At 41.8% G+C, this 22,232-nt stretch overlaps 2 protein-coding genes across 2 annotated transcripts in view; one reads left to right on the forward strand and one right to left on the reverse strand.

Moving 5' to 3' along the window:
- Positions 1-22,232, forward strand: part of LOC103012302 (C-type lectin domain family 12 member A) — a 234,448-nt gene that overhangs the window by 77,649 nt on the left and 134,567 nt on the right. The window lies entirely within an intron of this gene.
- GABARAPL1 (GABA type A receptor associated protein like 1) lies at positions 606-9,262 on the reverse strand. Its single transcript, XM_007196077.3, has 4 exons — positions 8,898-9,262; positions 4,246-4,324; positions 2,923-3,041; positions 606-1,994 (listed from the first exon to the last, which is right to left on the reverse strand). The coding sequence occupies exons 1-4, from the start codon at positions 8,985-8,987 to the stop codon at positions 1,929-1,931; spliced, it is 354 nt and encodes a 117-aa protein (XP_007196139.1). The 5' UTR covers positions 8,988-9,262; the 3' UTR covers positions 606-1,928.

The following is a 22,232-nucleotide window of genomic DNA, read 5'->3' on the forward strand; positions in this document are numbered from 1 at the left end:
CCTGAATGAAGACTCTCCGAAGCTCGGAAGGCATCGAGCTCGTTCTGACCCCAGGAGCCTTAAGGAGGCGCCAGGTGTTGCTTTGGGAGATGGTGGCCTCATATTGACCAGGATGTGGAAAGAACAGGTTGGGTTAGGACTTACAGCAGAACCAGGGACCAGAGCAACGCCTCTCCAACCTCGGCGTGCAGCGGAGTCACGAGAAGCCGGTTAAAAATACAGCTGCCCACGCTGAGGTTCTGAGTCAGCCAAATCTGGGCGAGGCCTAGACATCTGCATTTTAACAAGCACCCCTCCCTCCCCCACCCCCAATCTTCTAACGCAGGCAGCCTTCCACCTTCAGCTCTGAGGAACACGTAAAGCGGTGACAAGGCATTTATCTGCGGAGGAGAAAATCACCCACGCTCCACCGACACCCTGGGCACGCCGCCCCGCCTCCGTTCACCTCTGGCCGGTGACTCCTGGGCGGTGACAGGCAGGTACACGTCTGCCCGCACGTGGGCACCCAGCCGACAGTCACCCCAGCTCAGAGTTTTCTACTTGGGAGTCCACACCCCGTCGATTCTAAGACCTACTAAATAAAAGCAACATTTCTGAACTCACGGTAGGTTTTTAAGGTATGCAATTCTTTTATTTCCTCGGCCTGACAGCAGAAACTTCGTGACACAAGAGCCTGCAGCTGACAGAACTGACACACGGATTTCCACCACGGGAAGGACCCTTTTCATTAGCGGAGATGAACTGAAGTGTCATGTATGAGATGAATTGAAATGTCCCATCTGAGTGCGATTCCTGCTTCCCACTCCCACCCACATCACAACCCGTAAAGTGAAAACAATCGGAATCAGATAGAATCCCCAGGAGCTACTAAAAGTCACCCTCTCAAATGTTTCTATCTAGCAGCCGTGGTAAGTGAAAACCCAAGGAGGGAAGCAGCTGGCCCTCACTGGGCATTTCCGTGCGTGTGAGAGTGAAGGACAGCAGCCCGGGAGCAAGAATTCTGGATGAGCTGGAGGTGTGGACAATCCATCTTACCTCATACCTGCCCCTTCCATACATAACTCATCTTTGTCCCCATTCATGGAGTGAAGTTTGGGAAATGCCAGACGAGTGGTTTTAGCCTATCACTGGAAATGGCTGAGGCTCATTCAAGTCCAAGGTAGGTGTGGGGAAAAGGGGCACCAAAGAGCAAAGCAGGTTAGACAGAGATGCTCAATACTTTGTCAGTTCCAGTTTAATGCTATCAATGCTATCTTCGCAATCCTGCCACCCCTCACGCCTGGCCCCTATTTTCCAGCGGGAGGAGAGCTCCATCTAAGTGTCTGGGTCTGAGGTCTACTGCCACCACTGGGGTGGGGACTGTGATGCTTGTGAGATGGCAATTGGGATGCGGGAGGAGACGTGGAGATAGGAGAGGTCAGGGGTCACAATGCTTCAATTACAGTGGGTCTCTTTTGGTCCCCAGGAATGGTCCACTACCAGTGGTCCTAAAACATTCCCATCCCCTTTCCCTACATGTCTTGTGCAAATGTCAAAAACAGAATCTCTGCCCGAAGAGAAGGAGAGCAGGAAGTTACTGGTGGTCCACGATCTCTGGCCCCAACTTGCCCACCCCCCGATTCTTCTATGGAAATCCCACAAGAGTTAATTCGCAGCAGTGTGGTCAGACTAGAGCATCTTCACTTTTCTACGGAGCCAACCCAACAGCTCTGTCCTGACATGCTTTCTCCCCGGGCCGAGAAAGCAGCAAAAAACATCAATTGAGCATGTGAAAATATGGTGATGGTGTGTGCAGTGTAGTGTTTCCAGATGTCTTCACCTCCGTCTCCTCCACGGGGGGAGCCCTCCCCCCTCTCTCTCCCCAAGCCCCACACACGCCCCTCCCCCTGCCCCGAGTCCGGGTGCTCCCATCGGCCGGCGTCCGCCACTCACTTCCCGTAGACGCTCTCGTCACTGTAGGCCACGTACAGAAAATAGTCTTCCTCGTGGTTGTCCTAGGGGAAGAGGTAAGACGACGGTTTAGAAAACATCATCACATTCATTAGCCCTAGGATTCAGAGCCTCACGCAACTCTGTAAGGTAGGCAGAGGAGGTATCATTAGTCCCCACTGAAAAGAGGATCGAAGAAGACGCAGAAGTGGCTGGGATTCAACTTTGAACTCTGAGTTCACAAACACCTTTGTGGAGAACACCATACCCATCAGGGGTACAAACACGACCCCCCTAAAAAGCTCATTCTGGCAAGGGCAACATAGATACAATGTAACTATATACATAGATACAATGTAACTATATATACTGGAGTAAAAACTAATAGGGAATGTATGCTGTGGAATAAAAATGAGAGGTTATTAGAAAAGTTTGTGCAAGTCACTAATGGGACACAAAAAGAAGGCAGTATTGTGTGAAACCCTTTAAGGAATAATAATGCAGTAACAATCTTAGGTGATACAGCATGATAAAGTCCTTTATTATAGTTTTCTCATCAGATTCTGACAGTTAAACCAAATTAAACCAAATAAAACACTCAAGTTATTCCCTCCAACTGAGTTTATCTGTGAAGGCAAATGAATCCATTTAAAGACTGCCTTAATTTTAAATTTCATTTTATCTGGAATTTCTGCAGTCAGAGACCACTTCCTGCTGTTTCAATAAAGACGATCCGATGTTAAAACACTATAGCAAGGCGAGACTGAAAAGAGAATTCAAAGGGGCTGAATCTAGTGGGCTGCTCACTCCCTAAGGGACAAGTGGCGTCTGACCTCACAGAGCCTGACACGGCCATGTGAAAGGAACCTGATAAACAACACCTCCTGCCCCACTTCCCAGGTATGTTGATAACACACCTGGGATGTTGATAACACACCTGGGACAAAAGCTAGAGAAGGCCAGACTGCACAGTATTGTCACCAGGACCATTACCTCATACAGCTGGCCCATGGTCGCGCTAGTGGGAGGGATGGTGTTGTTGACAAAGAAGAATAAGGCGTCTTCGGGTCTCAGGTGGATCCTCTTCCGGATTAAGAAGTAGAACTGGCCAACTGGATGAAGGTAGGTTTTAGAAAAGGAAGGAAAGGCGGAAGAAAATGAGAGGTTAGCAGAACGGTAAGATCCAGAAAAAAATCCTACTGCACCTGTTTCCAAAAGTACCAGACTTACGTATCACCTGAGCAGAGCCCAATACCGTCCTACAGCTTTAGAAATAAAAAGTGATACTCAAAGAAGCCTGCATATTTCTTGACATGCCATGGAGGAGTTTAATTCCTCAATCCTTCCCCACTTTACTCAATTTCAGACCTAATGTTAGCATATCCACTCAAAGCCTGAAGACACCTTTGAGGGAATACAATGTTTCTCCAGACTGAAACACTCCCATCATTGTCTAAATCTGATTTGAAACACACTTCCAGGGAATTCCCTGGCAGTCCAGTGGTTAGGACTCTGGCGCTTTCACTGCCAGGACCCGGGTTTGATCCCTGGTCGGGGAAATAAGATCCTGCAAGCCACGTGGTGCAGCCAAAAAGAAGAAGAAAAAAACAAAAAGAAAGAAAGAAACACACTTCCCACTCCCAGCTAAGACAAACTTGTGATGGGAAGCAGTCTAATAGGCTGCAGTAATCTCAGCACAATGAGTCATCCCAATGTTGGGGCAATAAGTGGGGTTCAATGCATTACCCTTCACTAAGCACACTGAAAGATTTCTAGAAGGCTGATATGCAAGTCTAATAACTCTGGAGCAAACACATCTACAGAATCTTTCCAAGGGTCTCCTGGATGCAGTAGTTACTCCATTAAGAATCAACGTGAAGAATGAATATATCCTATCCAAACAGTATCTACAAGATGTATTAACAAAAAACTGTAGCTTGAGACAAGGTAGTCAGCTGAGAATCTCTAAAATGTGATCCTCCCAATAAACTAGTCTGGTTTTCCTTTTGGAGTAAATTGGTATCACAATAACAAAGCTGAATTTTAAGCGGTTTAAATAATGGACCTCAGATCTTTTCTCTCAAGCTTTCGTACTTTGCTGCATCTAAATCAAACAAAGCACTATCATGGGAAATGCTTAAGGAAATTGGTGATGGGAAAGAACTATGACATCACCGTTTTTGAATCACCTCTCAGGAGAATCCCACTCACTCTCTTCAATTCTGCTTCCTCTCAATCCCACAATCGCATGCACACAAGAAGGCTGGGAATGCTTTCCCATGGGAGGACGTTGTCAGGGGAGGGAAAGAGCATTACCAGTGAGGTCAGAGGGCACTAGGTACTTCCTCTTGTCCAGATCAGGCACCCTGGCCTTGGGAGCCTTCTCCACGATCACCTGGGAGGAGAAGTAGAGAGTGGGGATAAAAACTGCAGAATCCAACCTAGCATTTTCCCCTCTACATCCTACAGTTGCCCTATCTGAAGTGAGTTTGTCTAGGGCCAATAAAGCTGTTCCATTTCTTATTCCCCCTTACCCCTTACAAAATGTATGGGGAAATGGACTTTCGTAATAAGGTTATAGTTTTATTACTGCAATAACAAGAGGATGAGGAGGGCATGTTATGAAAAGTAAAGATTTTAAAACCTTGATTTTAATTACGAATTACCTGTAAGGTATACTACAGGATATATACTTTCTGGTATTTAGTTAAAGCACCAAGAAGATTGTGTGAATTTTCTCAGATGGTCCTGAGTACCTATTAGTTTTATTCTTTCTTGTAAATGCTATTTATTAAAGGTACAGATAATGTGGTTCAAATTTTATACTTTGTCAAAATTTTTGATAACGACTGCAAAAAACATATTCAAGACACTATTAACTAAAAAAAGTAAGTATTAAAACATTTCTTATATTCTTTAAAATGACGTCAGTACAATAACTAACCCATTAATCAATACTGATTATCTGTTAGGATTTTAAGAGATTTTCAATGTTTACATTAAATATTTCTATAATATTTCAAGTTTTAGAAAGATCATATATGTCTGTAACGAAAAGAAAAAAGATATGTAAAATTTAAAGACTCTTTATACATGAAGATTTATAAAATAGAAAATATCTTATAAATAAATTTTTAATATTAATTTAAATATACTTAAATGTAAATATTATATAAATATATTTACTATTTATATATTATATGTGATATAATATATAATTTAATTTAATTTAGAAATATTTAAAATCTATTTTAAAACCATCAGCTTTAGATTTTTAGTTTAGAAAACAATCACTCTCGGTAGAAGATATAGGAAGTACAGAAAATTTAAAGAAACAGAAATACACACTGGACAAGTATCCTTAGTAGCTGTGTGACCTTCAACAGGTCACTTAACCTCTCTGAGCTTCAGCATTCCGACAAGTAAAAGGAAGACGATAACTTTCAAACACATCTTTTACAGAAGCATGGAACTGAGACAATGAACTTGAATAATCCATAAAATTTTATGTGAAAAGGCTTTGTAAAGTATAAAGATCTAAACATAAGGATTGATTTGGAGAAATCTGAAGCTTTTAAATTTAAGGGGAGAGAATAACAAGTGAAAAACCTACTTATTTTTGCACAGAAAAAGAATCCTGCACCTGGAAGACCAGAAGGACATGATCACACTTAACAATAAAAATAAATCCAGTTGCAAAATAAATGAGTCACAGGTACAAAATGTATAGTGTGAGGAATATAATAATAACTAAGTAATATGGTGACATACCATAATTAACTATACTTATCACGGTGATCATTTTGAAATGTATAGAAAAAATCACTACGTTGTGTAACAGGAGTTAACACAGTGTTGTAGGTCAATTACACTTTGAGAGTAAATCCTAAGAGTTCTCATCACAAAAAAAAAAATTCTTTTTCTACTTCTTTAATTTTGTATCTGTGTATGAGATCATGGATGTTCACTCAACTTACTGTGATCATCATTCCATGAGGTATGTAAGTCAAATCATTACGCTGTACACTTTAAACTTATACAGCGCCATATGGCTATTATATCTCCATAAAACCGGAAGAAAAAATAAATAAATAAAAATCAAAACTGCAGCAGTGATATGTGAGTCAGAAATTAAAAGAAAAAGTAGGAAGAGACCAGTGATGGCCCAACAATGAGGATGGTCAGGAGGCCGCAGGCGCATAAAATCAAAGGGAAGGAGGCTGCCTTGTGTCACGCAGGAACTCTGAGACGACGTGGCAGTTCCAGCCCAGATTAATAAGACATGGAAACCACGTGAAGGGAGCAGAAAAAGACAGCGACAAAGCCAAGTGCAGTTGTGACATCGGGAGGAGAGGGTGGGATGTGGAGGAACAGGAGGGGAGGAGGAATCATTAAGGCCTTCGTTTACCAGAAAATATTCAAGTTCCCAGGAACCCTTCACTTAACAGTGGGCCCTGGGCCTAGATGCTTTGCCTGTTTGGGTCTCAGTTTTCCTCCTCTGTGAAATGTGACTAATATTCCATAGGGCTGCTCATGAATTTCAAAAAACAGGCAATCTCTTCCTAACAGTTTCCTGCTATGTTGCAAGTTTTCAATACACTGTAGCTAGAAAGGTAACTTCAAAATCCCATGAAACTCTCTCAAGGCCCAAGCACGCCTATTCTTTTGGGCGGCAGCTACAGAGGTGCTCAGGCTACACTCAAGTCACGTAAGCAGTCAGGGTACGTGACTGCTTTAATTACACCAATGGTCTAGGGGGAAAGGGCTTTAGCAGTCATTTAGTCTAACCCTCTTTTCCGTAAACACAACACTTGAGCACAGCAAGATTCAGGGTTCTGCCCAGAACATGCACCAAATCTTAGGATTCAGAGGGTAGAGATCCTTTTGCATCACAACTAGAAAGAAGGCCACAGGCTGAGCACCTAAGGAGCAGCTAGAGGCTGACCACTGGTTAAAACCTAACTGGAGGAATCATGAGATCTAAGGGAGAGTCAGAATGGCTTACAAACTATCACAGAAGTAAAACATTTAACACCAAACAATGAGCAGAACAAAAATAGGGGGGATTAGCTGAACTATTCTGGGTGAATGCATGTAAATGATTGAAATGGAAAAGACTGTTTTGAGGAAATGGATGAGAATTTTAACTAGATTTAGGAACAGGTACAATTCTGAGTTTGTGACTTATACGGAGCTACTGGAACAGAGCCTCATACTTAGCGTTCTGAATACACGGTAGTCATTTTGCTGACTGGGATGCCGTTCTGGCATCCTACTACCATCTGCGAACTCTTGAAGGCAGCAACAGTGGACTTCTGTATTTCCAATACCTAACAGTGCGAGGCACACACGACACACTTAAATAGTTCTGTTGAACAGAATTGCATTAGAGATTGAGAAACAATACGACATGGAGGGCCCAACAGCCAGGGTCAGAATCCCAGCTCTGCCACACAGCAGCCCTGTGAAACCCTTCAGGAAGTTACTTCAGTTCTCTGTGCTTCAGATCCTGCATCTGCAGAATGGGATTATAACGGTGTGAGGACTAAGTGAATGAATATAGACGGGGCACTGAGAATACTCCCAGCTACATGGTAAGTTATCAATCAAAGTTAGTTGTCCCTTTCAAATATTATTATAAGAGAGTAGGATGGGTATCACCAAGATTTGGGGGAAACTTTTAAAGCAGTCATGCAAGGTCCACAGACCAAGAAATCAATTTGTCACGAATCCGTCAGTGGGTAATAGGGCTAGCTCTCCTTTTTAGCTGAAAACCCTTTTGTACGTAATTCCTGGGGAATGGAACAGCTCTAATATCTCCTCTACCCTTATAGGAAAAGGACTGCAAGGGATTTATACGGCCCAGGTCGCTTCTGGCAGCTGTAAGAACATCAGAGTTAGATGAGGTTTGGAAAGGAATTCAAGAGTACCTCTCACCATCAGATAATGGCAATTCCTTTACCTGCAAATTATCTGTAATATTTATCCGAATGTCCCTGCCCGAAGATAAAGAGCACAGTCTTAGGGTCTCTAGTCCCCCATCGCCAAAGCTCAGCGACTGTTCCCTCCACCACACTTCAAAGCCTTCTGTCTTCCCATCCGGCTGCGTAGCCCACAGTAGAGAAAAACCAGGCAGGAGGCGGGGGGAGGGGGGAGGGGGAGAGGGAGAAAAGCGCCCGGATGCGGAAAGATGCCTTACTATTTCTTCCCTGTACCTCCTCACTGCCTGCACTAGTTTTTACATTACATACGCCAGAGTCCAAAAACCCGAGAGAAAAAAGGTCTCAGTCCTTCCTCATTGTGTCCAGGTACAATGTGTTCAGGATAAATACCGGAGGAAGGCTGGCTGCAGCCCCACACGCCCCGGGGCCAACAATGATGAGGCAACCCGGCTGCTGCGCGGAGAACGTGACCTTGTTTTCTGGGCCAGGCCTGTCTTGGGGCGCCCCCATCCCCCCACCCCCGCTTCCTAACCCTCAGAGACAAAAATAAAGGATCCACTGGCTTCCGAACACTTCCCTCCCAAACCCAAGGCTCTAAGGGCCAGTCAACTTGATTAACGCAAACCCACCTAAGGAGAAAACAGATGGGAGCAAATCCACCGCATCTGTTATTCCCAGAACAATTTCCATGTAGTCTTAAAGGCAGCAAATGGGTAGCCCCAACCTAATCATTCTCGCACAAAAAGGCCCACATTTTGAGTACATCCCAGCTCACACATCCTCTGAATACTGCTGAGTCACTCAAACGTAGGCTCCGCGCTAAAACTGCGGTCAGCTCCAAAGATGGGGCCCTGGGGATACGGGTTTTAAAGGGTCCGCAGTGCGAACGTTCCTTCCACTGGCTCTCTCCGCAGTGAAGGGCATCCAGGTTAAGTACTTTTCGGGGCCACCCTTCTGTGCCCCTGGCAGCCATCACGACTCCGCCGCCCCCCCCCCTCATTTCCCCTCCTCCCCCTCCACACTCACAGGGACCCGGTCCGGATATTTCTTCCGGATCTTTTCTCCTTCCTTTTTCCGATACTCAAAGGGATGGTCCTCCTTATACTGGAACTTCATGATGGACCGCAGGGTTTCTAAGATCCCCGGACGGGGCCTGCCTCCCTCGCGGACGAAGGCGTCTCTCCCGTCTTGATTCCCTCGGAACAAATCGCAATGTGTCTCAGACCCGCTTCAGGAAGGCCAGCCCCCGTCGCAACGCGGCTCCGCAGAGCTTTCAGAAGGGGTCTCGGGGCCCCCGGTCCAGAGGCACGGGAGGGCCAGGTAAAGAACTGCCGGAGGCTTTTCCCGAGACCCGCAGGCACAAAAACAACACGGCGGCGCGTTGGTCCTGTGACGTCACGAAGCCCCGCCCCCGGCCCGCCCCCCGCGACCCGTGGTCCGCGCGATGGGGGTGGGCGGGAACTCTGTCCGTTTCAGTGTTTTCTCCTTCCATCTAAACTTTCCTTGAATAGAGTTCACTGGGAACACGAGCAATTTTCACCTCTTATTTTATGATGACTGTGACATTAAAGGTGTTTTTCAAACAAAAAAATGTTCTAAAAATGTCTTCTTCCCTCTCCTTCGCAGTTTCTTGGTTGGGCCCCAAAACAAATACAGATGGCGAAAATCCAGCTTTTTTCAGCCTGTTGGGATCAGGAGTCGGGGAAGAGATGGGATGGGGGTCCTGGCATTCCTTTGGCCCATGCAGAGGTGCCCCGTGCTTGCCTTTCGCCCTTCGCTCGTTGGATTGCACTCGCCCGGCGCCTTCGGTGCTGGGCTGGCTGCCTCCGACCGTGACCCCTCCTTCACCACGTTGGCGTCATGTTGTTTAGGTCTTGGCCGCAGGCTGCTCCTAGAGCAGCGGCACAAACAGAGCATGACTAAGGGATCTGAAGAGACGTATAAGGTGAAGGGCAAGAGGTGTAATCAAGGTCCAGAGAAGTGATGTCAGTCCCGACCACGAAGGGCTTCACACACGTTCAGATATAGAAATGATTTACTTTCTCTTCTTAACCCAGAAGTCGGATCTGTCTTCGGAAAAGAAAATATCAAGCGATTCAGGTGATTAACTCAGTAGTCCTCAAACATTTTTTGTTTTTCCTAAGGCAAAAATTCACGGGAGAAGATTACTCCTCTCCTAACCTGAATACAAAGTGCCACCTGAAGGGCTGGTGGCAGACCGGAGGGTGGACCTGGTGCCAGTGTCGCCTCCCTCTGGCCCTCCCCTTTCCCTGCTAAGAATCCGAGGACAAAGGCCTTTCCAACCACTACTAACGACAGTGATTCCAGGGACCTGTAGGGGAAGAGCAGCAGAAATTGTAAGATAAAAAAGAGTGAAGAAAAGATGAAGAATGAAGGGCTGCTTTGCCCTAAACAAAGCGCGGAAGTTCTGAAAAAATGTATGAGACAACAGTGGCCCCAGTCACCTGTCTACTTTCAGCAAGGTCTCCTTATCTCTGATTTGAAAAACAAACCCACAAAAGAAAAGAAACTAAGTTTCATTATTGAAACAAGGAAAATGAATTGCATAGCCTTTGATGCTCATTATTTTTCTCTCTGGCATTTTTCAATCCTTCTCATGTATGAAAATCCAGGAATTCTTTTATCACATTGTATGTTTATAATGTTCAGTCCTTATTCTCAAACAGAACATTTTAGCTCATTTGAGCTTTGACCCAAATATAGCTAAATCTCTCAAAGGAGTACTTTAAAACCAATTGAGAAAAGTAATTACGATGGAGATTAATATTTTTTAAGAGTGTTGTTTTCCCATCAGATCTACTGGAAACAATCATAGCTAGTTTAAAGCTGATTTTAACTTTTATTTTAAAAATACCTAACCACAGTGGCAATGTATATATGAAAAATAATTTGGAGATGAAATTTCAATTACTCTTTCTGCCTTAAGGCTTCTCTAAATGCTAATACTTTATCTTAGACTACCCAATCCTTCAACTCCCACAGCTTGCTCTCTACCTTTATTTGTAGCAGAACACTTAAAATATTATATAGGAGGTAATTTTATAAATTAAAACATGCATTCAGATAAAAATATTTCCAAATCCCCCTTTTAACCAAAGGCGATATTGAAAATTTCACATTTCAGGAACTTTCATTCATTGCTGATGAGAATGAAAAATGGTACAGCCACTTTGGAAGATGGTTGGTCCTTTCGTAGAAAACTAAACATACGCTTACAATAAAATATAGCAATCAACCCCTTAGTGTAGGGGGAGCAGAATTTGCCACCTTAAAGATATCTCTGGTATATTAATTATTTTAAGCTGGTTGTTTTCTAAGAAACAGCACACATGGGGAAAACTCTGAAAACTAAGGAGTTACCCTTTTGTAAGTGACATTTGTGTTTGTAAGGAAAATCTCCTTTATAAGCATGTCTCCCTTGTTGCACCTGGCAGAGGACTGTGGCCAAATCTCTAGAAACTCTTATCAACAGAGAAGTCAAGGACTTAAATCTGCAAAATAACCTTACCCTTGTTTACTGTGTTTTTCCTGGTAACTTCCCATAACTGACTCTCCCCACCTTCAAACATCCATCCTCTTTTGTCCTTAGCTGAGGAAGGTATTTAAGGTAAGGGCTTCGGACATTTTGGTGAGTTACTCTGTTCTCCTGGGTCTCTCCTGTGTATATTTGTTATTAAACTTTTGTTTGGTTTTCTCCTGTTAATGTGTCTCATGTCGATTTAATTCTTAGACCAGCCAGAAGAACCAAGAAGGGCAGAGGGAAATTTCTTCCTCCTCGACATTAACATTTACCCAAAGAAGTTGAAAACTTCTGTCTACATAAAAACCTGCACACAGGTGTTTATAGCAGCTTTATTCATAATTGCCAAAACTTGGAAGCAATCAAGATGTCCAGAACCTCCCTGAAAACCTAAATCTAGAACTACCGTATGATCCAGCAATCCCACTCCTGGGCATATATCTGGAAAAAAACATAATTTGAAAAGGTACATGTACCCCAATGTTCACTGCAACACTATTTACAAGAGCTAAGACATGGAAGCAACCTAAATGTCCATTGACAGAGGAGTAAATAAGGAAGATGTGGTACATATACACAATGGAATATTACACGGCCATAAAAAAGAATGAAATAATGTCATTTGCAGCAATGGATGGACCTAGAGATTGTCATACTGAGTGAAGTAAGTCAGACAGAGAAAGACAAATATCATATGATATCGCTTATATGTGGAATCTAAAAAAAATGGTATGAATGAACTTATTTACAAAATAGAAATACAGTCACAGATGTAGAAAACAAACTTATGGTTACCAGAGAGTATGGGGGTGGGGGGATAAATTGGGAGATTGGGATTGACATATACCCACTAGTTTATATAAAATAGATAACTAATAAGGACTTACTGTATAGCACAAAGAACTTTACTCAGTACTCTGTAATTACCTATATGGGAAAAGAATCTAAAAAAGAGTGGATATATGTACTTGTATAACTGATTCACTTTGCTGTATACCTGAAACTAACACATTATAAATCAACTATACTGCAATATAAATTATTTTTTTAAAAAAAGAAAAAGATGTCCTGAACCAAGTAGGAATTACCCTTGGTTGGAAGGGTAATTCCAACCTAGATGGAAGGAATGTTAAAGAATTTGTGGACATGTTTTAAAACCACCATTATTACTCAAATCCATTCTTAGTCTTTAATTTTTATCTTTATCGTTTCTAGGAGATAGAGAAAGAAAAAGCTCACTGATACCAGAATAACTATAATAAAACCACATTTCATCGTATCATTTCTCTTCTTAATGTCTTTCAGTGGTCAGAGATTCTCTGTAGTCTTTGGAAAAAGTACAAATTCCTTAGTAGAGAAATGGAGTACTTAGGATCTGGCTGATGTTTTTCTCGCTAGCCTCATATATTGCCATTCCCTATTTTGCTCTCTCTGTTTCAGGCATACTAAGTCACTTAAGTTACCTCTTTCTCTAATATTGCCCTTGTTTCTGGCCATTGGATATTCTCAAAGCCTCTTCCTGTGAAAACATTTTCTCCTATTTTTTTTTTCTGTCTGATTCCTATAAATCATTCAGGATTTAGTACAGGCATCACTTTCTCCAGGAAACCTTTTTGATTTCATTTACCTGGATCCTTTTGTATCCTTTCAACCGGCCTCCAAAGCATTGTGTGCTTGTCATTGTCACAACGCATTTTGTAATGATGTATTGTACATTAGATAATATTATGCCTATTACTTCTCATTGAGTTTTTTTTGGGGGGGAGGGGCGGGGGATATGCATGGTTTTAGAGGGAATTTCTCGTTTCACTGATACCACATAATTCTTCTAGTAGAATCCACCAATTATAGACCCTCACTGCCTTGACCATTTATAAGGCCAAGTAACTTTACACAAGACTAATCAGAATCTATCCTTAGAACTTCTCATTTGTGAACTAAGAGAAGTGAGCCTCTACTTTGGAGATGAACTTTGATGATGTAAGATCACAGGTTTACAGGAGCCATTGTTTTAGTCTCCTGCAGTCCAAATGTACCAGTTCAACATAAAAGAATATCTGGGAGGGGAAAATTTCCCCCTCTACCCTTCATGAGTTCTTGCAGCTGGACTAATAAAAAATTGACACAAGGTTGATGAACAGGAGAAAAAGAAACAAAGTTTAATTAGTGCACACAAAAATCTCAGAAATGAGATCTGAGAAATGGGCAAAGCAGTCATCTTTTATACTTTTTAGACAAGGAAACAGCACATTTGTGAGAAACTGACAGGGCAAAGAAACAGGTTTAGGGTACTCAATTAATGAAGAATCTAAACAGAGTTTGGGCTTGCAGTGGTAAATTAAAGAAGTAACAAGCTTTGCTTACACAAGTTTCTTGTCCCTGAATTTCCCATATCTGGCAATAAAAGTGTCCTTCTACCTTAGATGCAGGGAGTGCACCTTTCACATGGGAGATTTATTTCCTGCTTTCAGGTAGACAGAGAGGAGGGTCAGTGTCCCTCTTGCATCAGCTGTTTCTGAAGTAACTTTAATTTAAAATAATCAATATGCCATTGAGGCATATTTTGGGATGGCCTGTTCTGGGTTCCAACAAGAGATAGAGAAGATGATATTCAGAGAGGCAAGATATATAGGTAGGGATAGAGACAGATAAAGAGTTAGAGGCAATTCTAATGGCATTTAAGTCCTTAGTTTCAGGTAGTCTCTCGCAGTTGCTTCTGTGTCACTTGATGGCATATTATGTGTATTTATATTCTCAGTACTTTGGATACAAAGTAAAGACTCAAAAAATGTGCAGTATGTGATAGTGAAAAGAGTAAGGGGTAGACTTCTGATTTAAGATGGTAGATGGAAAAGGATATATTTATCTTTGCTGTCTCTTGAAATTCCACTAAAACAGGGGTCCCCATACCCCGGGCCACGGACCAGTACCGGTCCACGGCCTGTTAGGAACTGGCCACACAGCAAGAGGTGAGCAGCGGAGGAGGGGGTGAAGCTTCATGCGCCGCTCCCCATCACTCGCATTACTGCCTGAACCATCCCCCATCCGTGGAAAAATTTTCCGTGGAAAAATTGTCTTCCACAAAACCGGTCCCTGGTGCCAAAAAGGTTGCGGACCGCTGCTGTAAGCAACTGTGTCATGGGTTGAAATACACACCCCCCCAAAATGTTAAAGTCCTAACCCCAGTACCTGTGAATGTGACTTTGGAAATAGGGTCTTTGCAGATGATCAAGTTAAGATGAGGCCATTAGGGTAGATGTTAATCCAATAGGACTGGTGTCCTCCTAAAAAGGAGGAAATTGGGACACAGAGACAGACATGCATAAAGGAAAGAGGATGTGAAGACACTGGAAAAGTGCAATCTGCAAGTCAGAGAATGCTGAAGGTTACCAGAAGCTAGGAGAGAGCCAGGAAACAGAGTCTCCCTCACCACGTTCAAAAGGAACCAACCCTGCTCATACCTTGATTTCAGACTTCTAGCCTCCAGAACTGAGAGAATAAATTTCTGTTGTCTAAACCATCCAATTTGTAGTCCTTATGGCAGCCTGTGATATTGTGATTTGTACAAAGAAATATATATTTGGTCTTCACCCCGTCCCTGACACAGAGCTCTGAAAACTCTTGGAATTTCCTAAGTGTTGAGAGCAATAAACGTGTCTTTTGTTACATTAATGAGTGACTTCTGGAATGACCCTAGGTAACCTAAGGATAGGGGCTGGTCACCAGAGGAACCAACCATGTGATTGGAGAGTTGGAACATTCAGTCACCCCAACCCCCACCTCCAGGGAGGAGAAAAGGGCTGGAAATTGAGTTCAATCACCAATAGTCAATGACATAATCCAGCTTGCCAAAGTGATGAAGCCTCCATTAATATCCAAAAAGACAGGGTTCTGAGACCTTCAGGTGGATGAATACATGGAGGTGCCAGATGAGTGGCTCACTGGAGAAGAGCACGGAAGCTCCGTGCCCCTTCCCACGTACCCTGCCCTATGCACCTCATCCATAAGTAAACTGTTTTGTCTACTTATGGAAGAGTTCTGTGAGTCGCTGGAGCAAATTAATCAAACGAGAAGAGGAGGTCATTGGAACCTCTGAACTATAGTCTATCAGTCAGAATCCCACGTGACAACCTGGACTTGTGATTGGCATCTGAAATGATGTGTGTGTGTTGGTGGGGGAGGGTAGTCCTATAAGACTGAGTCCTTAACTGTGGGATCTGGGGAGATAGTGTCAGAATTCAGTTGAATTGTAGGACATCCAGCTGGTGTACGAGAATTGCTTGGTGTGGGGAAAAAACCCACACATGGGAACTGGCATCAGAATCCTTCAGCTCTAGATATACAGATGGCCCAAAAGCACATGAAAAGATGCTCAACATCACTAATTATTAGAGAAATGCAAATCAAAACTACAGTGAAGTATCACCTTATACCAGTCAGAATGGCCATCATCAAAAATCTACAAACAAAAAATGCTGGAAAGGGTCTGGAGAAAGGGGAACCCTCCTACACTGTTGGTGGGAATGTAAGTTAGTACAGCCTCTATGGAGAACAGTATGGAGGTTCCTTAAAAAACTAAAAGTAGAACTACCGTATGACCCAGCGATCCCACTCCTAGGTATATACCATAATTCAAAAAGACACATGCACCCCAATGTTCATTGCAGCACTATTTACAATAGCCAGGACATGGAAGCAACCTAAATGTCTGTCAACAGAGGAACAGATAAAGAAAATGTGGTACATATATATACAATGGAATATTACTCAGCAATAAAAAAGAACAAAATAATGCCATTTGCAGCAACATGGATGGACCTAGAGATTGTCATACTGAGTGAAGTAAGTCAGACACAGAAAGACAAATATCATGATATCGCTTATATGTGGAATCTAAAAAAAAAAAAAAGCGTACAAATGAACTTATTTAAAAAACAGAAGTAGAGTCATGGATGTAGAAAACAAACTTATGGTTACCAGGGGATGGGGGGGAGGGATAAATTGGGAGATTGGGATTGACACATACACACTACTATATATAAAATAGATAAATAATAATAACCTGCTGTATAGCACAGGGAACTCTACTGAATACTCTGTAATGGCCTACATGAGGAAAGAATCTTAAAAAAAAAATAAAGAGTGGATATATGTATACGTATAACTGATTCACTTTGCTGTACAGCTGAAACAAACACATCACTGTAAATCAACTATACTCCAACAAAAATTTAAAAAAAGAATCCTTCAGCTCTAGAAAACAAGTACAGACTGTAAAGGAGAAAAAGGGAATCAAAAACTCACAAAGTCAAAAAGAAGAAAACAGAAAACAATATTGGTGTCTAAAAAGAAGACTGACAAATAATAAACGACAGAGGAGATCTGAAAAAGGCAGTCCAAACCTGGTGCTAGGGAAGATCTAAAGTAGTCCATTATCCTTTACAGAACTTAGAAAGGCTCAGCCATCTTTACCTCCAGATTATCTCCCCATCCCTGTAGAGACTGGAGATTTATTTTTGCATGATTAACAAGGTCTATGGACTGGGAAAGCTAGGGGGGAAAGTGGGCTTAGTAGAAGACGGCTACTGAAAACTGGAAGGTTAGGTGAGAACTTACATACTGACCCTTGAACCCCCAACCTTCTTCCTCCTTCTGTTCCCAGAATTCTAGCAGCCCAGCTGGGTTTTTGCACACATACAGAAATTTCAAATGAGCTTTTTAGTGCCTTGTTCTTAAGTATGATCAGGCAGCAAGGACTCAAGGATTTCAAAAAAAGATCTAATATGAAGTAAACAATTAGTGAAAAATAACTTGGAGAAAATAAGAAAGACTATTCGGGGAGATAAAAATACCAAAAAAATTATCATTAATATCTTTGGAGAAACAAAAGAAGATATTGCATCCATGAAACAAAAATAGCTACAACCAAAGAGTATTCATATAAAAAAATCTTAAAAATTAAAAGTAAGAGAAGGAAAACATTCAATAGAAGTATTAGAAGAAAGTTAATGAAATTTCCTAGAAAGTAAAGCAATAAAACAGAAAGATGGAAAAGGAGGCCAGGGGAATTAGAAGTCCAACATTCAAATACTAGGAATCTCAGAGAGGGAGATTTCAGAAAATGAGGGAGGGAGGTCAGATTTTATTTAAAGCTAGTTATGCCTACACAATCCTAAGGGGATTTATTTTCTTCCTAGAATTTTATGCAAAGCTAAACTATTACTTAAGTATGAGGGTAGCACAAGACATTTCATAAACATTGAAGCTCTTCAAAAATTCACTTCTTATGTACCTTTTTCCAGGAGCAGCCCCCAGATGAGGAAGTAAACCAAGAAAGGAAAAGACATGGGACATAGAAGACAGGATTTAACACGAGAGAGATGAAGATAATCTTCAAGATAGTAAAAGTAATTGATAGTTATTCATGTATACACGCTTTATATATAGTATGAATATATGTATTAACCTCCATAATCCTCACGCAATAATGTAATGTATGTGTACTCATTTGACGATCATTTTACAGCTTAAGAAATGGAAGCGTAGGGGCTTCCCTGGTGGCGCAGTGGTTGAGAATCTGCCTGCTAATGCAGGGGACACGGGTTCGAGCCCTGGTCTGGGAAGATCCCACATGCCACGGAGCAGCTGGGCCCGTGAGCCACAATTGCTGAGCCTGCGCGTCTGGAGCCTGTGCCCCGCGACGGGAGGGGCCGCGATAGAGAAAGGCCCGCGCACCGCGATGAAGAGCGGTCCCCGCACCGCGATGAAGAGTGGCCCCCGCTTGCCGCAACTGGAGAAAGCCCTCGCACGAACCGAAGACCCAACACAGCCAAAAATAAATAAATAAATAAATAAGAAAATCCTTTAAAAAAAAAAAAAAAAAAGAAATGGAAGCGTAAAACAGTTAAGTCACTACAGAAAGATTGGACAAAGAGGAAGGGAAAGAGCCAGAATTTTAACCCAGAAAGACTGGTTTCAGGAACTTAATCCTTAATAGTCATTTTTCCTGCTTCCCATTATACTCAGCTAATCAAAATTATGATATAACTATATTTAGAAAATAGGGGGGCACAAGAAATGTTCAGATGTGTCGTGATCGCAACGGTAGGGATGGTGGCGAAAAAGGGCCATATTTTCATCTTCCATAATGGCAAGTCAATAGATAATGGTCCAAACTGAAAATAAAAATCAAGAATAGAAACATATGACAAGGACCTACTATATAGCCCAGAGAACTGTATTCAATATCTTGTAATAACGTATAATGGAAAAGAATATGAAAAAAAAGATATATATATATATATACACACACACATATATATATATAACTGAATCACTTTGCTGTACACCTGAAACTAACACAACATTGTACATCAACTATACTTCAAAGAAAAAAGAGAAAAGGAATAGAAACATATGTATAGTATTTGAAGAAATGCAGATTTTTAAAAAGTCAGCTAAAAAGTAGGGATTCTATGTGCATGTATGCGTGTGGTGGGAAGGCACTCCTTTTCTTCACAAGCCTTGTAGAGCTATTTGACTTTGTAATCTGTATGAAGGTGTGCATTTGATTAAAAGGAATAAAAATTAAATGAAAAAAATAAGAGCCAAATGTTTTCCAGTTTGGTGTTTGAAGTCTGAGGAAGTTGAGTGTAAAGCCAGCTCAGGCACTCAGCTCTCCACCAGTTACATCACTTGCCTGCAACTCAGCCTCCAAAGCTGACAAAAGGGAGCACATAGTTTGGAGGATGAGATAGGGCACTGAAGGCATTCAAATGGTTACGATTACTTACCAATTGTTTGACTCCTGATGAACTTTTGTCCCCTTTGAATTGGATTTACATTTATCTACTTTGATATTTCCCGAGTTTGGATTTACACTCTTTTGGGGGAGAGGGAGAAGAGGGCACTCAATTCTACCACCCATAGTAATTAGAATTTACATGGGAAGGAAGAGCAGGTGCTAAGTCTAGTGCAAGAGGGTTGTACAAGACAGATCCTATGTAGGCAAGTTTGATATTCAAATTGGGACCCAAGAAAGTCCAGACACTAAGAACACTGATATCATTTGTGAAACAAAGACAGTAATTACCAAAGGGCCACATAAACACGTAGGATGAGTCCTACCAGGAAGCTGAAACACAGTGAAGAGGCTTTAAATTTAGTCTGCCTTATTCCATAACTTTGCCTATAACTAAGCTCTTATGGAAGAAATTGGAGTGTTGTCTTTGGGGTAGCTGAAGGGCCATAATGGTGTCCCTGTCCTCTACATCTCACTTCTCTTATTCATCCTCTAGTGACAACTGAAGCATCTTACAAGTTACATGATCTCTTTTCCCTATTCAAAAACTTTCAATAGCTTTCATACAAGGCAGGATAAAGACCGAACTGCTTAAGCTCATATTGTAAGCAGCTCCTCTGCCTCTTTTCTTTTGTCCATCCCTGTTTTCTTTAGACCTTAATCATAAAGATGAGATCACTAGGCAACATTTAACTTAGCTCCTGATTTCTGCTTTACTAAACATACACAACACCTTACCTAACCTGTTGATTCCTTTCCCGGATTAGAAGGAATAAGAATGAAGAATTAAGTAGTTAAAGAATGACTGACCTTCTACCCCTAGCTTTCCCTTAGTAAATTTGCAGATGGACCTCACATGTAGAGGCAGAGCACGTGGGCAAGAGAACATCCAATTGCAGGTGGGCCACATGAGCAAGACGGCGTCCCAAGATAGATCAGGAGAAGTCAGCAGGTTTGCACACAGTGGAAAGATGACGAAGAATCTGACCTTCTGCCTTAATGATTAACTGAGATTGTTTTCCCTTTAAAAATCGTCATGGCTGAGCAGAATCTTCAGAGTTGGTCTCTGGACATAAGTCCACCATCTCCCCATATTGCCGGTTTTTCTGAGTAAGGTAACCTTTCTTCTCTACTGAAGCTTGCCCCTCAATTCGTTATTGGCTCTTGAGCAGCGAGTGGCCAAACCTGCATTTGGTTACAATATTTAATGCCTCCCATAAACAGATGGCAACCTATCTTTTCAGATCCATTCCTTTTCTATCACTCTTGGAATTTTTAACATTCTCCATGACTCACGTTCTCATCTTTCTCATCTTTGCTCATAGACAGAAAATGCACTTATAATGTCTATTTGACATTTAAAGTTCTATGATCCTGCAGGTTTCAACTCAAACACGACCACTTTCATGACACCCTTTCCAAACTCTACAGATATGAGGAATTCTGAGGTGGGAAATAGCGCAATTCTGGCTTAGCTGAGGTGGAGGTGCCAACAGAAGGACACTGGCCAACATTATTCAGACACAGCTTGTAAAATATTTTCCACAGCTGAATGCTCAATATATCTTGGACAATCCATAAATCACTGAATTTTTTTTCCCGGTCAGCCTGTTCAAGGGCGGACTTCCTATCCTGGCTTCTTTATTGCCTTCCAGACAATCTGCTTAACAAATGGAAAGAAAACAAAACTCACTGTTCCCAGACTTTGCAGTTTTTCTCCCCTGCTTCTTATATTTGTTACATAAATTCCATTTTTGCTTTATATCCATGCTCTCATATACAAGTACACTCCTAATGTGTTAACTAATCAGACCGTCTAATAAAGGTCTCATCGGCCAGACCCATAAGGCCAACTCAACCAGATTCTATGCTCTAGCTCTTGACCTAGACTTGGATCAGAAACAAGCCACTACAAGGTATCTTGTACTGTTCTATTTGCCTCCAAACCTCAGACAAAACCAGTCATCACAGCCCAATCAATCTTCTCTCAGACCCATCTTCCTGCAGAAAGGAGTGCCTTTATTATCCTTGTGTAAACTAATCCAGACCCATCTTCCAGGTGTCTCACAGATTAGGGACTTCATGCTCTCAGAGTCTTTTCCTCTTGCTATGTAGATATTAACACTTCCTTTCAGATACTGGACATAGCCCTGATTGTAAGAATTTCAGTTTTGGCAAGTAAAAAATGATGTTTTAAAATGTGGGGTTTTTTTTCACTAGTGTCCTCACCGCCAGAAAACCCAAATTAAGCTGTAGAGAATGAATAGTGCAGCTTCACAGCCAGGCTGTAGGAGGTTTATATCAATCCATATTTGTATCATTCAGACTGAGAAAGAGGTGGCAGAGATTCTCCACTGCTTAAAATTAGAGGAAAGACCTAGAGAACAATGGTGTAAAGGTTATATTTCCTAACCATTTTGTTATTTGTTTTTGCAATGTGAGCACAGCTCAGAGCTCTGCTGAAAAGAAGAAATGATTATCATTCATTTCATCACCACCACTTCTCGCCCAGCCTCCCATTCATTTTCAGGTTCTCATCAGTTTTGACTAGGATTTTTAATATATGCTCCTGGCTGGAAGCAAGACCTGCCTTCTTCACACTTCAGCTAAGACCTCAGACATTTTCATCAGTGTCTTTCGAAAACATTGACCCCATGGATCTCTCCTGCTAAAAAACTTTCGTGGCTGTCTTCAAGCGCAGCGTCTGAATTACTTAGCGCCAGGCTTAACAATGTGATACTTTTCTCCTTCAAATTATGCTCTCCTTTCTTTTTAGAATATATAATGCATACTAAACTAATGTATACTAAAGGGAAGAAACTAATAGAAAGTGAACAATTAAAAAATAAGCAAGAGGAAGAAGGAGGAGGGAGAGTTATCTCATTTACACCCATATCTATAAATATACATTTTAACTTGATGGCTTCCAAACTCATATCCTTCTGTCCAGACCCCAGAGTCCCAAATTGGCAAATCCCAATAATCTCTGGGCCATTCTCAGGGGCTTATTTTACAAACA

The sequence above is a fragment of the Balaenoptera acutorostrata genome, chromosome 11 (assembly GCF_949987535.1).
Source record: "Balaenoptera acutorostrata chromosome 11, mBalAcu1.1, whole genome shotgun sequence".
NCBI classification, from domain to species: Eukaryota; Metazoa; Chordata; class Mammalia; order Artiodactyla; family Balaenopteridae; genus Balaenoptera; species Balaenoptera acutorostrata.